Source organism: Mastigoproctus giganteus, chromosome 11 (genome assembly GCF_048544385.1).
Source record: "Mastigoproctus giganteus isolate SK-2022 chromosome 11, ASM4854438v1, whole genome shotgun sequence".
NCBI classification, from domain to species: domain Eukaryota; kingdom Metazoa; phylum Arthropoda; class Arachnida; order Uropygi; family Thelyphonidae; genus Mastigoproctus; species Mastigoproctus giganteus.
Window position 1 is genome coordinate 140,886,788 of NC_143585.1, and position 16,221 is coordinate 140,903,008.

Genomic DNA, 16,221 nt, shown 5'->3' on the forward strand with positions numbered 1-16,221 from the left:
ACCTGATACAATCATAGGATTGCTGAAATCAGTGGAATGGAGGGTGATCTCACAAGGCTCCATCGAGGAAACATTAAATTGCATATGTTAAATATGCTGAACAGTGGGGACACTGAGGAGAATCTTCTCCAGTGAGTAAATGGAGGTGAGTGATATATGTATGTCCTATTCATGCCTGTGCAAGTACCACTTCTCTTCACACTGTTTTGGTGTAAGCGTGCCAAAGTCAACCATTTTGAGATATGCTGTTTATATGATGTGATGATAGTCAGAGGCTGGAGGACAGAGATAAAATCAAAAGTTGAATGATTTTAGCAGTTTTGTCTACAAGTTCATTCCCTATCCCCGAATGCGCTGAGATCGGGCTAAAAGTCACTGACTGATGATGTTCTTCAATTTGCAATAGGAAGCTTCTGATTTGGTTTAACACAGGATGAACCTTGTAGGAAAAGTTTTTCATTGCAGTAATTGAGCTGAGAGAGAGTTTGTGAATACTATGTATTTTAAAGATGGGTAGAGATTCAGATTTTCTAAAGCTAATTTTATTCCATGAAGTTCCACTGAGAAGTTGCTATACTGAGGTGAAAGGGCAGCCAAAATGATAGTAGGGAGAAATACTATCACAGCTCCAATGGCTGAAGGTGATTTGGAGCCATCAGTATATATTGGCAATAAAATCAGCATATTTCTGAATATGGCATGCATGGAGTTGTTTCACATTGCGTGTTAGTAGGTGATTCTTTCCTCATTTATGAAGATAAGTATCACAAGTTAGTTGAGGAGGAGGGGTTCAAGGTGATTGAGAGCAATACATTACTTGTTGCCTGTTGAAAACAGGAACATTCCAACTTTATGTTAGTTCAATAAGACGTAGCCCTGTGGGTCTAATTTTAACATATTTATTTCTATAGTGATTTTGCAGTGGTGGATTAAAGAGGTATGGCTTAATAGGATGCAGACAGCAACCTTGCATTTTGGCTGCATACTTAAGTAGTAAGTGTTTTTCTGTGAAGGTAAAGAGGGGGGCTCACGAGCTTCAATATATAGACTATGGGTCAGAAGTCCTGAAAGCACCAAGTGCAATCCACAATGCACTGTGCTGAATCACGGTTTTGTGCAGAGTGGCCATAATCCAAACAGGATCTGATCAATGCTCTAGATAAGAGCAGAAAAGAAGTAAAGTCTGCTCCCCAAGATAGGGCAGATAAAGCTCTTAGTATGTTCAGCTTTTTGAGACAGGCAGAACATACAAATTTAATGTGCTCAAAGAAATTTAACTTGCTGTTAAGAATTAATCCCAAGAATCTAGGTTATTAGTAATTGGAATGGTAAAGCTTGTCATCTGAAGTTCAGGATCTGTATGCAATTTACGCTGATTGCAAAAGTGGATTGCAACAGTTTTCTGCTGTGATAGATGATAGCCACTGAACAGTGCCCACCTTTGGACTTTCTTCAAGGATATCTGCAAATGCTGTTCAATGGATCTCATGTTCTGAGAATGGCAAGAAACACAGAGAGAGGTCATCAGAATAAAGGTAGATCTCAACAGTATTTGGAAGTTCTTTTGTGATGGAATCAATTCTAAGGGCAAAAAGGGTTACATTCAGTACAGACCCTTGTGGTACTCCTTCTTATAAAAATGTCATAGAAAGGAAGAATTTACTGGTGTTTACCATCTTTGTTTCATTACTCAACATGTCCTGATATATGTCTCCCCGGGTGCACTCTATACATCTGTTGTTTGGTCCTCCTTAGTATAGAATAATGGATCCTAAGGGGGCTAAACAGAAACTCGGAACACTTTCACAGTCTCAAGAAGCATCCTATATACCACTTTTAATTTGACCACCCGTTGAAATTAATTGTAATCAGAATCAACATCATCACCCTGGCGGCAACACTGCTTACATTTAAAATGTAAGCAGTGTAAGCAGCAATTGCATCAAACAGAAATTATTTCTCTTCCTCACAGCCAAAGAATAGCACACAGAACCAAGGTGATGCTGCAGTGATCCAATTATGACTAGCTCAGAAGCCTATAATAGATGTTCCCATTCAATTTGGTAAATCTTGTGAACTGGCTGGGCATAGATATAGAGCAACCATCTGCCAATAACACACAGAATTGCCATTTTTCAGCAAACTTACCAGCTGATGGAGAATCTGTGGGCAATGGTTCCAGTAATCATAATTTTTATATTTATAATATATATATATTTTTTTGTGTATATACAGTGTGTGTATATATATATACAGGGTGTCTCAAAAATACACGGCATAACTTCAGGAATGAGTTCCTCATATGTAGACAATAAAAATATTTTATATCAACATAGTTTTGGAAATGCTGCTTGGTTCCTGAGTTATTAACCGGAATGTCTTATCTCCCGCAGGTCATTTCCTTCATCACAAGGTACTGACAGAATCTGGTAGTTTTCCATTCCGACCATGTACTCAAATCAGGAGCAAGTGAATATGCACTTTATGTACGGTTTGGTGGAAGGCAATGCTCTGGAGGCTTGTCATTTGTATCATGTAAGGTTCCCAGAACGAAGATGTCCAGACAGGAAAACGTTTGAAGGTATCCATCGCCGCCTTTGTGAACATGGGACCTTTACACTTCGTGCTGCCAACAGAGGACGACCAAGATCTACGACTCCTGAAGTAGAGGGGCGGACCAACTGCCTGGCCTCCACACTCATCTGATTTAAACCCACTAGATTTCTTCTTGTGGGGCCATTTAAAGTCATTGGTGTAGTTGACTCCAGTAGCTGATGTGGAAACTCTCTGCAATCGAATTATGGCAGGTTGTGAGACAACACGAAACTTGCCAAGAATTTGGAATCATCTTTGCAAGTCCATGAGATGTCGATGTGAGGCCTGTATTCAGGCAGAAGGTGGACATTTTGAACAATTAGTATAAGGTGATGTAAACAGTTAAGTGTCATAGACAGCCCTTCAAAACTCAGAAACCAAGCATTTCCGGAACTATGTTGATATAAAATATTTTTATTGTCTACACATGAGGAACTCATTCCTGAAGTTATGCCGTGTATTTTTGAGACACCCTGTATATATATATAGTGCCGCACTTAATTTATTGTATTCATTTCACCTACCCCACTAGCATATACTGCCAAACAGGGTGAAGTCATATACTTCAAATAGAGTAAAATATATAAATAAATAAAAATGTGTTGCCTATTTTTATATCTCAATGAAAAAATAAATGTTTAGTTTTCATATATGGCAATAATAGCTTTCTTACTTTATTTCTTCAATTTTATAAAAGTGCACAATCTAAACATAGTGATTTGATTTATCACAAGAATTGGAATACCTTATTTAACAGTTATCCACAAAATTATTGTAAGTGATCTGATTTATTTGAAATATGGCAATTATATTCATACTAACAATATAAAACTGTTTAAAACTTAAATGATTTGATGAAGAATAATCATGGAGCTTACCTATTAATCTGACAATATGAGGATGATCAAGAGCAGCCATTGTTTGAGCTTCTTTAAGGATTTCAGTCTGAAAGAGCAAATTTATCACTTATTCTTAATAATAAACATCTTTTTGCAAGAGAAAAATATCATAAATACAATAAAAGATGGTTCCACCATCCCCCCATCTTTTCTATCATGAAGTTAAGTTGGCATCATGGAGATTCCAACATTTCTTACTTTTAAAACCATTTTAAAGCTGTACCATTTCAATGGGCACTGTTTTAAAATGGTTTGTGCATGCCAGCTGTTAGATACTGCAACAGATCCTATCTATTGGTGATGCTGTTCAGCTCTACCTTAAATCATTGTATTCACTGTTCAACAAAAAAATTCTCTGGATTTGTTTCCTTTCTTAAAATAGGGAAACTACTAATTTTGGGTTGAGAAAACTGAATGACTTCAAAAATTTTTATTAGCTCTAGTTTTTGAGATACAGTACTTTCGCTATTGTCTAAGAATATAGTAATTTCAGTAGTAGTCTGAGCGAAAAGTAATATTAAAACAACCTTATATTTACATTTTCTTGATACAACATAAATCACAGTTGTTTTTAATTAAAATGCAAAAAAACAAGAACACAAAACTGCACAGGAACTGAAAGTACTTTCTCAAAATGTGGTCTATTCACAACAGTGCCTTCTTTTCGCTTGTATTCCACTTCCGGGGCATCTCTTGCTACTGTCCAACAGTAGTCAGCAGGCATAGAAGCTTTCCACCTACCCTGATATCTTCTTTCTATTGCTGAAATGCCTTGGTGAAATCGTTAACCATGCTCGTCACTCACTGCACCACAGTTGTCAAGGGAGAAGTCCAGATGAGTCGAGAAAGTGGATTTTCGGTGACATGCTGCAGCCTAATTGATGATACTTTTCTAGAAGGTTTTTCACAGTTTCAACATAGTTTCCAGCTGTTCAAGTTTCCCAGGAAGTCATGCACAACACTTTGGAAGGCTTCTCAAGCTGCGTTGTCATTACCTTGGAGGACTTGCTAAAAGTTTTCATCCTTTAAAAGTTCACGAATTTGCTGACCAAGAAAGATTCCTTCCTTAACCTTAGCATCACTCAACAGTGGAAACTGTCTTCTCAGGTACCTGAAAGCATCTCCATTCTGGTTCATCCCTTTAACAAAGTTCTTCATGAGTACCAGTTTGATGTGTAAAGGGGGGGCAGAAGAATTTTGCTTCAATCAACCAGAGGATTGTGCTGGACATTTTTTCCCCAGGCACAGATTTTCCCTTAGAGACCAGACTTTTCTCTTGTAGTGTGAAGTCCTAGCCCGACTGTCCCACTCACACAGGCAACAGCAGTATTTTGTGTATCCCAACTGCATGTCCAGCAGTATTGCAATCACCTTCAGGTCTCCATAGATCTGCCATTGGTGGCCTTTGTACTTCATTGCTTCCAGAATTAATTTCATATTCTTATGTCTCCTTCATATGGACATTTCGTTTTTTTTTTTTTTATTTATTGAGTAAAGTGGCTCCTAGCCAAAAAAAAAATCTGGCAAATCTGCCATACATATAGAAATAGTATAGTACAGTATACAATTATTTACAATACAAATTTCACATTCACATTACAAATCAACTGTACTGTGCAATGGTCATATCCTCCGCTACAAAACAACAACCTGGCAGGTAGGCTATAGTAGAAACCGATGAAGAGAAACTGTCCACAGATGAGCACAAGCGTCACTTAATAGACACTGATTATCACAACGAGCTGGACAAGTAGGCTACAACAGAAACCAATGGAGAGACACTTTCACAGTGAGCATCACATCCTAGAGAATGATCACTGGTATTCTCCAAAAGACAAAGAGTTCAACGAACAGCCATCTATCAACAGCCAGAGAGCTCAACAGAAATTACTCATATAACCAGCAAATCCAAGCTGGAAGGTATTATTACTGAATCAAATCCAAGAAAAACAACTAAGGCTTCTTGCCAATTGCACTGGCAGGAGCAGAAGTGGACACCCACCCATTAAGGAAACAGAGTACCAACATCCTGTCCACCTCTGCAAAGAATTTTCTCTGTTCCTATATAAAAAATAACATACTGTTTCTTGTAAAGAAGAGGGTATAGTCCACCAATCCATCCATTATTCAACCTTAACTCTTCCAATTGCAAAAGTATATTCCTTCTCACAAAAACTGAATTTGTAAAATTTTGAAAGGTAATAAAATTTTCCCTTGTTTTAATAAGTAATGGCTCAATCCCATCCACCAGACAAGTTAAATTATCAACATTATTCAGTAAAAAATGCAAATAAGCATATTCCGAACAATTAAACACAACATGTTCCCATGTTGTGTTTAATTGCTTTTACTGAAGAGGATAGGTTTGGACTGTTAAAGGTGAGAATGATATTTCTGGTAGATGTGAGTGTATTGTCTCTTTTGATCATAATTCTTTTGACAGCAAATCACCAAACATACAGTTGCATCTTGCTAGGCACCTCCGTAGCCAGGTGGGAAGGAGCAGCAGTGCGTAGCACACACTTCTTGATTAGACCGGGGTTCGAGCCAATCACCACCAAATACGGAGGATGAGGAAAGGTCAGGGAATGATCACCGCATTCTCGGAGCAATATGGCCTTAGTTGCTAATGCTCCTAAAAACCAAATAACAAACAAACAAACAGCATCTTGCTACGATTCCAAGGATATTCAGTTTAGCAAAAAATGATTCGTGACCTGTTAAGAAGAACGTACAACGTAGACTTAGTACTAACCAGATTGGTTTAATATAATTCAGACCATTAACATAAGGGAAAAATTTGAATGTCATTCTACCTTTTTCCGAACAATTCCATCTGTTTTGCTATTTTTGTAAAAGGAGCTCCTAAATCCTCTTCTTTTCGTTTCTCAAGTCATTTAAGTGTTAATTTCGATGTCCAACAACTCGGATTTTATACCTCTTCTCAAATAAAAGGATAGGCTTCTAAACACTAACTGCAAATCAAATGGCATTTTGCCAGCTAACACTTGCAAAGCTTCTGTGGAAACCGTTCTGCAAGCCATAACCATTTTGAGTAACATAACTTGATTAGAATATCAATGTAAGCAACACCAGAAAGCTCTATTCTATACATAACTTGTATATGGTGTTGCTTACTTTGATTGCATGGTCAACCCAGATTGATGCACCATACGTAACAATCGGCAGAAAAATGCAATCATAAATCAAATGGAGTATTTTCCCCTTTATTCCCCATTCCACCCGCATTATTCTTGAGATCACTGCAATGAATTTCTTCACTTTCTCTGATATATAATTAATATGCGGGATAAAGTTCAAGCCAATAGCAATACATATTCCCAAGTATTTAATCATTAACATCTCCTGTAAGGAAATACCATTCGACCTTACAAGCGGAGGTCTATTAAGAGCCAATTTACCCTTCAACATCATGATTTTAGTTTTGGATGTAGAGATTGTCACCCTATGTAAATTACACCATTTGCATAATTCTTTCAATATGCAATCAGACCTCATTTCAAGCTCCTTTTCTGGTGTTTCCATGCAGAAAGTATTACCATATCATTTGCATAAGCTACTGTGTGTGAGTGGTCAAATTCTCTCGAGCCAATCTGCAAAAACCAAGTTCCACATTAAAGGACCAAAGACAGATCCCTGCAGAGCCTCGAGTCACACGACATGTAATTGACCCAAAATTCGACTTCACTGTTACTGTGCGATCCTTTGTGTGGACAGCATGGCCTAGAGGAATTGAAGGAAGAGCGTTGCCTTTGTGGAGCAAAATAGCTTTTAAAGTTAGCTTTGATGAGTCTATGAATAGCCTCCAGCCCTGTGGGAATCATTCTGACTGTGATCGGAGTATCCACAGTTGAGACAAACTGGGTTTCCTCTGCATGTCGTCTGAGAGTGACTATACTTTTGGCATTTATAACATCCCAACGGATTAGGAATGAAAGGACGAATGAGACAACATAGATAACCTGCTTTTACTGATGAGGGTAGGTTTGGACTGTTAAAGGTGAGAATAATATTTCTGGTAGGTGTGAGTGTATTGTCTTTTTTGATCATAATTCTTTTCACAGCAATTACATTTTGTTCCTGAAGCTCTTCTTTAATTTCTTCCTCCGTCACACTCAAAAGGTCCCAACTAGATATAACACCCTTACATGTATTTAGGGTTGCATGGGGAGTTACTTTCACTGGAATTTTAGTAAAATTTGTCATTTGTTTTTCAGAATGCCTGCAGTTTACACTTTCAACAAGTCCCCTGATTGCAGTCTCTTAACCGTCTTAGGAGATTGCAATACTTTTCAAGTGTTTTTGGATTGGATATAGGGATAGCTTACTAAGAGGCTGTTCTGATAATGAGTGCATTATTAAAAATGCAGAAAAGTCTGTCGACGAGGAATTGGTTTTAAACCTCTTTGGCTGCAACAAGTCATGGTCATTTTCTGTCTCTAGCCAACAGCTTGTCGGTTCTAAAGAGGGAAACATTGTGTTCCATATTGGCTCCTTTTAGCCCTTGGCAGATGAACTTTTCTGCCAAAGTTACCGGTCCTGCCACAGGGAGGCAGGAGCAGTGCCTGGTGTGACCAAGCAAAATTAAGAGTTAGTCTAAAAAATATGAAAAAATAAAGAAAGGTTACTTTCTTTCGTTGCTCTCTACCAGTACTTTTGATACAAGAGTTCGTATTAAATAAAAGGGTTTCTTCAGGAGTGGAACATAAAAGAGAACTAAAATTCACCTTTTTGAAAAATCACAGTGAAAGCACAGAGAAATCGTTCAGTCACAATCGCCTGGGGCCTTTCAAATTCATCTAGAGATTTGGTATAGGTCTTCAGATGTATCTGTTATCACCTATGATGAGCAATCTCTTATGAGGCATTTCCTATACAAATACATTTTTAGGCAGGCTACAGACAAGAGAAGAAGCATTTATGGAATTCTCTGATAGTTATTTGGCAAGATTGATGGAACAATAGAAAAAAGGGAGTATCACCAGAAAGTTTTCGCCCACATGTGGCAAAAGAAGGTAAGGGAATGCTAAATTGGTTTAATCCAACCTTGCAGACTACATTTTTCATAACAGTCCATGGGTCCTTTTATGCTAAATTGCATGCCTTAGGAATCTATGAATGTATGCACTGCATTTTTGGGAGTACGAAAACTTGGAAACATACTATACTTGTGTCAAGAATATGAGGACCTACTTTGGAACCCCGATGTAAGGAATAGCATATATTCATTAAGACACGTTTGAGGCCTTTCAGGCATTCTCTGCCGGGTTTTCAATAGACAGTGTGTGCTATTAGAGTTAGAGCAGACTTGTGAGGGTATTGTGGCACATCAACTTAACAACTGGACTACTACAAATGGTGATTAATGACTCTCAAAGAGCAATGCATCTGGTTGTATTACATTCTTTACTGTCCAAGGGCAGCACGTGGACTAAACAACTGACTTTGTGTCTTCAACTCCTGTATGCTCTTGTTAATATCAACCAAATGTGTAACATATATAGAAACTCTCTGCCTGACTGACATAAGTTAAAGCTACTGAGAGTAGAATGGGCATCCATTATGGCGATGCATCTCCTAGTGGGGGCTTGGCACACCCAGGGTCCTGAGCTGGATATCATGCTGGACATCATCATTCTTCTCTTTCTTGGTGATTCCCTTCTGCTTCTGACTCTCTCTTAGGGTAAATCAGAACTCAGGTACTCTCTCTCTCTCTCAGGGCAACTCAGAAATTTTGTTTTTGGCTGGTGCAGCAAAAGCTTGAGGCTTCCTTGCATCGCAGGGCTAATAATAATATGAACTTAATCTCTACATGATCCATGTTTCCTGCCACTGTATCTCCTTGTGGTGCAATGGGATGCATATCATACTGGTGCATTACTTCTGTACTACTCAATGATCACTCTTGTGGTGCATGATCACTCTTACCCTCATGTCTCCTTGTGGCGCAGTGGGCTTCCATCTTCTCAATCTTACTCTGGGACATCACATCTGTCTTCCCTCATGATCAGAATACTCTAAGGGATGAATTACTGTATCTCAGTGTTCCTTGTTATATCTCCTTGTAGTGCACTGGAATGTCAATCTCTGACTTACATCTGAACAGCAGTTGGATAGACAGAACCTGTCCATCATAGTATTCTATGATTCAGAATTGTATTCCATGGCTATGTGAGTATAGCGATTCATGCTTGGGTAAGCAGATATGTCTGAAAACTGTACAGTGTAAAGAGATAGTGAGGATTCCAGAAAAGCTGGCTGGGACTGCCTGGTTTAATAAATAAAAAAATAACCTATTATTAGGTTATTTTTTTATTTATTAAACCAGACACCACACACCCAAAACCTTTGATATTTTCCCCACCAACAACCTTTCAAAGTACATTGTCAATGTCCTCTAGGTATCTCAGATCACAATTTACTAATAGCCTAATAAAACTAACCAGTAGCGTAGCTACCCTTTTTTCGGGCCCGGAGGCAAAGAACATGTTCGGGCCCCTACTTAATTAATGAAAATTGCAAAAACAGGAGACAGCCAAAGACGGCGGGCCCCTAAATGGCCTGGAGGCAATTGCCTTGCCTGCCTATATAGTAGCTACGCCACTGAAACTAACTGTCCCATGGATAATACTCACAGATATTCTCAACTCTGTGTTGTCCAGCATAACAAGAGTGTAAAATGGGATGATCTGCACAATTTATATTCTTCTTTTCCTTGTTTTAAATCTTCTGATCCTAATATTTTCTCAGGTTCTGCCAGTGAAATTATTCTCGTAAGGATGAAATCCTTCATTCCTCATTCCATCCTAAACTCTCATCCTTGAGAATATAGCATTCTGCAATCCCTGATGGTTCTATTGCATCCTTATCTAGAAACATAGCTCACTTAATATTATTATGCTGACATATATGACCCATATATGTCAGCATAATCAGTGTATGGGTCAGCATGACCCATACACTGTCAGCCTGAATCTTGTCCCTCGGACCACGAGGGTGTATGGCATTGACACGGTTGACCCTTCCAGGCGAACCCCCTAGCCAATTAATTCTAGCCGGGCCCCTCAACCACTAGGATCCCCCTTTCCGAATTTCCACGAGTTGCAGTACACTGCAAACATGCCAGATTCCATTGATGCTAGCCTGGAACCTAGGCTGTGGGTGTTGGATCCCAGTGTTGCTAATCTGGAGGACCAGCAGCATCACTGGGAGGTCCCCTCACCACATACAGGCATCCACATCGAGGGGTAATAATCAGGAGTCAGACCTCATATGGCTGACTAATGCCATATGATTCTATGTCCCCCCCCACCCTAATGGCCTAAGAGACTATGAGGATAGGGGCATGGCATCAGCACAACTGACCTCTTCAGATGAACCCACTAGCTAATCAATTCTGGATAAACCATCCAAGAATCTTCCCTCTCATTGAAGCAGAGGTCAAAGTGGCATGTTGGAGTTGTGCCCCCAATTGTCATGCTTCAGGATCCAGTTTTTCCAAATTTGCATTAGTTGCAACACATAACAAACAACCCAGACTTCTGTAGCCTTAGATGCTGTGGTGATACTGTATTACTCACCAAAATGTTCTGACAGAGACTTTGTTGGGTTCCAGAAAAAAATGGTGTACATCAGCTGGATTCATAAGGTTTTTTTTTTTTTTTTTTTTTTTTTTTTTGCCTTGGTTAAAAGCATGGCATTTGCAGGTGAACAACTAACTAATTAATTCTGGGCACACCATCTCAGTACTTTCCATCTTTTCAAAGCAGAGGCTACAGTGAAGTTGGAGCTGGGCTCTCAATCACCAGCTCCCTTTTTGAAATTTATGAGTCACAGAGCATGGTAAACACATCAGATTTGTAAATACACTCTTTGCCTAGAATCTGGACTGTAGGCTCTCTCTGATGCTAATCTGAAGAAACAGCAGCCTCACTGGGAGGAACCCCTCCTAACCATATATAGGTCAAGGAGTTCCATGCAGTTGATCACAGACAGATCATGATTTTTGAGGTTTGAAGTTCTTAGTTTTATTGCCAATTTTATTTTAAGCAAGGCAGGGTTCACAGTTCACTCTACCTGTACTAATATCTTGTTGTAATGGTATTCAGGCAGTTTAGTTTACTTTTAGAAATAGTGCTGTTAAGATCACTAGCATAGGGTTGCAATTTGCAGATTGGGTTAATGAATTACTCTGGTTTAGGGTGATTTCCAACGCATTTAAACTTTTTAGTATTACTATTATTAGTAGTAGTGGCAGATGATGCAAGAAAACAAGCTTATAATTCATCAGCCAATTTTAGACAGACATAAGTTTCTTTCAGTAACTTCTCCCCCACCAATTCATTTAATATCTTCAGTCAGTTATTTATCTTCATTCTTTCTTTTAAATTTAATTCCAAAAACTGTAATTTATTTGATCTATTTTCAAAGGTACAAGCTGAAGTGGACATGGTTTTATTTGTTTCGTTTTTTTTTTTTTTTTAGGAGCATTAGCAACTAAGGCCATATTGCTCCGGGGATATGCAGTGGTCATTCCCTGACCTTTCCACATCCTCTGTATTTGGTGGTCACGAACTCGATCCCGGTCTAATCAAGAAGCATGTGCTACGCACTGCTGCTCCTGCCCACCTGGCTACCGAGACGCCAAGTGGACATGGAGAATCAGCAGGTCATCATAAAAACATTAGTCTATGCAATGCAGTTATATTTGCAAACAAGTTTTTCCTGTTTATTTCCCTTGCCTTTAACATAGAGACAAACAAGGGATTCTAGTGTACATGTTTTACAAATTTGTATATTCTAGCACATGTCCTGCGATATTATATATGAACAATGCACATTTTTTTTGAAGATATGTTTAGTATATTTATTCAGCCTTACATTGAATTACAGCTGTAGAATTTGAAGCTAACACCTATTCTTAAACTAGCCTTCTTTTTGCCACTTGTACAGTTTGTCCCTATTCCTCTGTCACCAATTCAAGGATTATTTCCAGTTAAAATTTTTCAGAAATAAGACTGGTTTTATATAATACTCAGGTTTTGCAATCTTATTATACATCTCCATTTTTTGATCCTCTACAACAGTTATTTTTTATCACAATAATTTTTATTGAAATTTTTACCACCTGGGGATATTTAATGATCTATTTCAAGGCTCTTTCTTTTTTCAGTTTTTAAGTAGGTAAGTGCTCTGCATGTAAGGTAGACAAAGCCTCTCAAATCCAGCCTATGGCAGAGTTCAGGAATTAAATACTATATTCTTTGTTTTTTCATTCACCAAGGCTCTGTGGTTCCTGACAAGATGGACCTCACTGAAATGAAATCCTTATTTACACAATATTTTTTTTAGAAAATTTATGATTGGCTGAAATTTTCTCACCCTTTGAGCCTGTGGCTGCAGAGGAGACAAGATAATCTAAGCAAGCATAACTGTCCTTTAGTCAGTGCTTTCCAAAATATTCTTTTAAAAGCAATACTGCATAATAAAAAACATATTAATGAAATGTAATATAATCTGGACTTTATCTTAAAAGTTGAATAATAAAATTTATATATTACTGATGAATTAAAATTTAAAAATTAATTCTAAAATTTAAAAGTTAAATGAATAAAGTAAGTAACAACACTCAGTATGTAAAGCCCAAATGCACAAATTTCTAGTAGGAAAGTGCAAAGAACCAAACCCATGAAAAATATTGGCATCCAGAATAAGAAAAATAACAAGAATTAAAATACACATAGGTAAATATAATAATACATAACTTCAACGAAAGCACCTGACATTATGAGTTTCAAAATTAAAATTCCAAAATTACTAGTTTATTCGATTTTTCTAATTGTTTAATTTCATTTATCAGTAATCTAGATGTTGGTGCAACTGATTACTGATGAATATTTTATACTGGGTGTTTCTAAATTACACCAACAAAACAACATCAAAAACAAGAAAAAAAAAGAGCACATAAATGTGTGCAGTTCTGAATGGTTAAAGATGATCTAAATTTTAAAGTATGGCTATGGAGTTTCGAATGGGTAAAAAAAAAAAAAAAAAAAAAAAGATTTTTTTTTTTTTTTTTTGTTTTGTGTGTGTGGGAGGGGAAGTATTGTGCAACAAGAGCAGCTGCCTTTCATTTTCTGATTAATAGAAATAAAAAACAAATATAGCTATTTCCTTATCAATTAATTACTAACAACTTTATAGAACACTTAATAAAACTCTATAGATTACAGTCTCTAAACTTAACCTTTTTTTTTTTTTAGTTTAATTACAAGCATATCATATTTATTATTTACCTCCCATATTACTCTTTTTTTTTTTTTTTTTTTTTTTTTTTTTTTTTTAAGTCTTATTTCTTTCTGTATATATGAGGTTTGTTTGTTATTTGGTTTTTAGGAGCATTAGCAACTAAGGCCATATTGCTCCGGGATATGCGGCGATCATTCCCTGACCTTTCCACATCTTCCGTATTTGGTGGTGACGGGCTCGAACCCCGGTGTAATCAAGAAGCGTTTGCTACGCACTGCTGCTCCTTCCCACCTGGCTACGGAGGCGCATATATGAGGTGTGGCAATAAAGTTCCCAGACTGGTGCAATAAAAAAAATACCGACTAAAAGAGCTCAAAAATGGTTTTATTTTTATTCTAAGTAATCACCACCTGATAGAATGCACTTATTACAATGTTCTAAAAGTTTCTGAAAAGACTCAGCGAAGGTGTCTAAAGAGATGATGTTCAGTTTGGCAGTTTCATTTATGTCCTCAACATCCTGAAATCTCTTTCCTTTGAGGGCAGTTTTCATCTTGGGAAAGAGGAAGAAGTCCGCTAGTGATAGCTCAGGAAAGTAAGGTGGATGGTAGATCTGTACAATGCCATGTTTCCTCAAAAATGTCCTCACAAAAAGAGTGGAATGGATGGGGATGTATTGTCCTGCAACAAGAAACAGCTGTCTTTCTCTAAAATTTGCAGCCTCACCCAAGAAATGCACTTTAAAAAACACTCTCTGAAGCACCTGTACATAGAACGCATGTGATGCTGTCACCCTTCAGGTACAAATTCCTTGTGAACCACACCATTTGTCAAAACAGATGTTCGGCACATCAGAATCATGATCTTCTGTAAACTAAACTTTCTGGGCCTTGAAGTCCACTGCATGCTCTGACACTTCATCTCTGGGTAATACTGAAACAACCAACACCTATTTCCAGTGACAATACAGTCAAGGAAATAGGATTGTCTTGACAAGTCTGGATGAAGTCTATGCATGATAACATTCTTTGTTGCTTCTACTCATCCATGAGGTTGTGTGGCACAAATTTTGCTCATCCCTAAATCTTCATGAAAAATTTGACGAATTGTTTCCTTATTCATATCCAACTCATCAGCCATCATTCTGAGGGTCAAACAATGATTACTTGTCACAATTTCCTGAACTTTTGCAACTTTATCCTCATTTCGAGAGGGTGATGGATACCCACTCCTTGGGTCATCATGAATATCCTCACGATGTTATAAGCAGTTTTTGAATTGCTTATACCATTCAAACACACTGGGAGTACTTTAAGCTTGAACTATGACATACCACTTCCATTTGTTTTCAAACTCACCAAATGTGACCATAACAGCAGCAGTCCAGGATCTTTATTGCCACATCTCGCGTGCATATCTTTACAAGAGATATCATGTTTATGAGTCTTACATAATAATACATGTATAAAGAGTGCATGGACTGTCTAAAGCTAACAGTACTGCATCAAAACTACATTTATGAGGAGGGTTTGAAAAGTTCATGGCCCAAGTATGAAAGGGTAGTTGTTGTTGATGAGTGGAAATTTAATTGTGCAACCACTACTATGGCCAAATTGTGCCTATTACGTTGGCGTATTGATCAACATATTGGATGAGATAAATCTAGAATTGATTATATAAGTTAATCATATTTAGGTATGCAAAAAATTCTGATAAATCAGCCTCATTTCCAATAATATGAGTTAGTCGGAGTAGTCCATGTAAGTAGAGCAGTGAGCTGAAAGAACAATTCTGGCTGAATGATAATGTGCACACTCAATGAGAATATGTTTAACTCTAAGAAGCAAAATGCTGTGCAAACAATGTGGGGGGGGGGGGACAACACCAGCAATAAATAGTGGTGCATTAAATGCATACAACCAATTTGAGCTCTCACAAGCAATACTGCTTCATGTCTATTTAAAAAAAAACTGGATCTCCACAGCTGTGGATTCTCTTTTATTTCAAGAAGCTTATTATCTGTCTGGTTATGACAAATTTGAGACCACAAGTCAGTACATGTGTGTTGCATGATTGGCTTGTAATTGGTATATGGAACTTGGATGGAATCAAAGCCAGTTGGGTGGTTTGCTGCTTGCTCATTTCCTGGTATTCCAGCATGCCCAGGTATCCAACAAAACTTGACTGTTAGTTTATTTTCATTGAGATGATATAATTTGAGATCTGATTTGTGGCAACTGAAGTTTAACATTGACAAATGCAAAGTACTGCATATAGGTAGCAGTAACCCATGAGAAATGTACCAACTGTGTGGTACTACACTCAGAGGGAGGTGGAGAATGAAAAAGACCTGGGGGTAATTGTGCAATCAGATATGAAGTTCTCTGAGCAGTGTAGACAGGCTGCCAGAGCAGGTCATGGAGTTTTGTCAATGATATATATGAATTTTGCTAGCAGAG

At 37.8% G+C, this 16,221-nt stretch overlaps 1 protein-coding gene across 1 annotated transcript in view; it reads right to left on the minus strand.

Moving 5' to 3' along the window:
* LOC150078477 (uncharacterized) overlaps positions 1 to 16,221 on the minus strand; it is a 265,739-nt gene that overhangs the window by 143,259 nt on the left and 106,259 nt on the right. Inside the window, exon 12 of the mRNA XM_090384580.1 lies at positions 3,474 to 3,540. Coding sequence (XP_090240706.1) covers positions 3,474 to 3,540 — 67 coding nt within the window. The remainder of the gene's footprint in view (positions 1 to 3,473; positions 3,541 to 16,221) is intronic.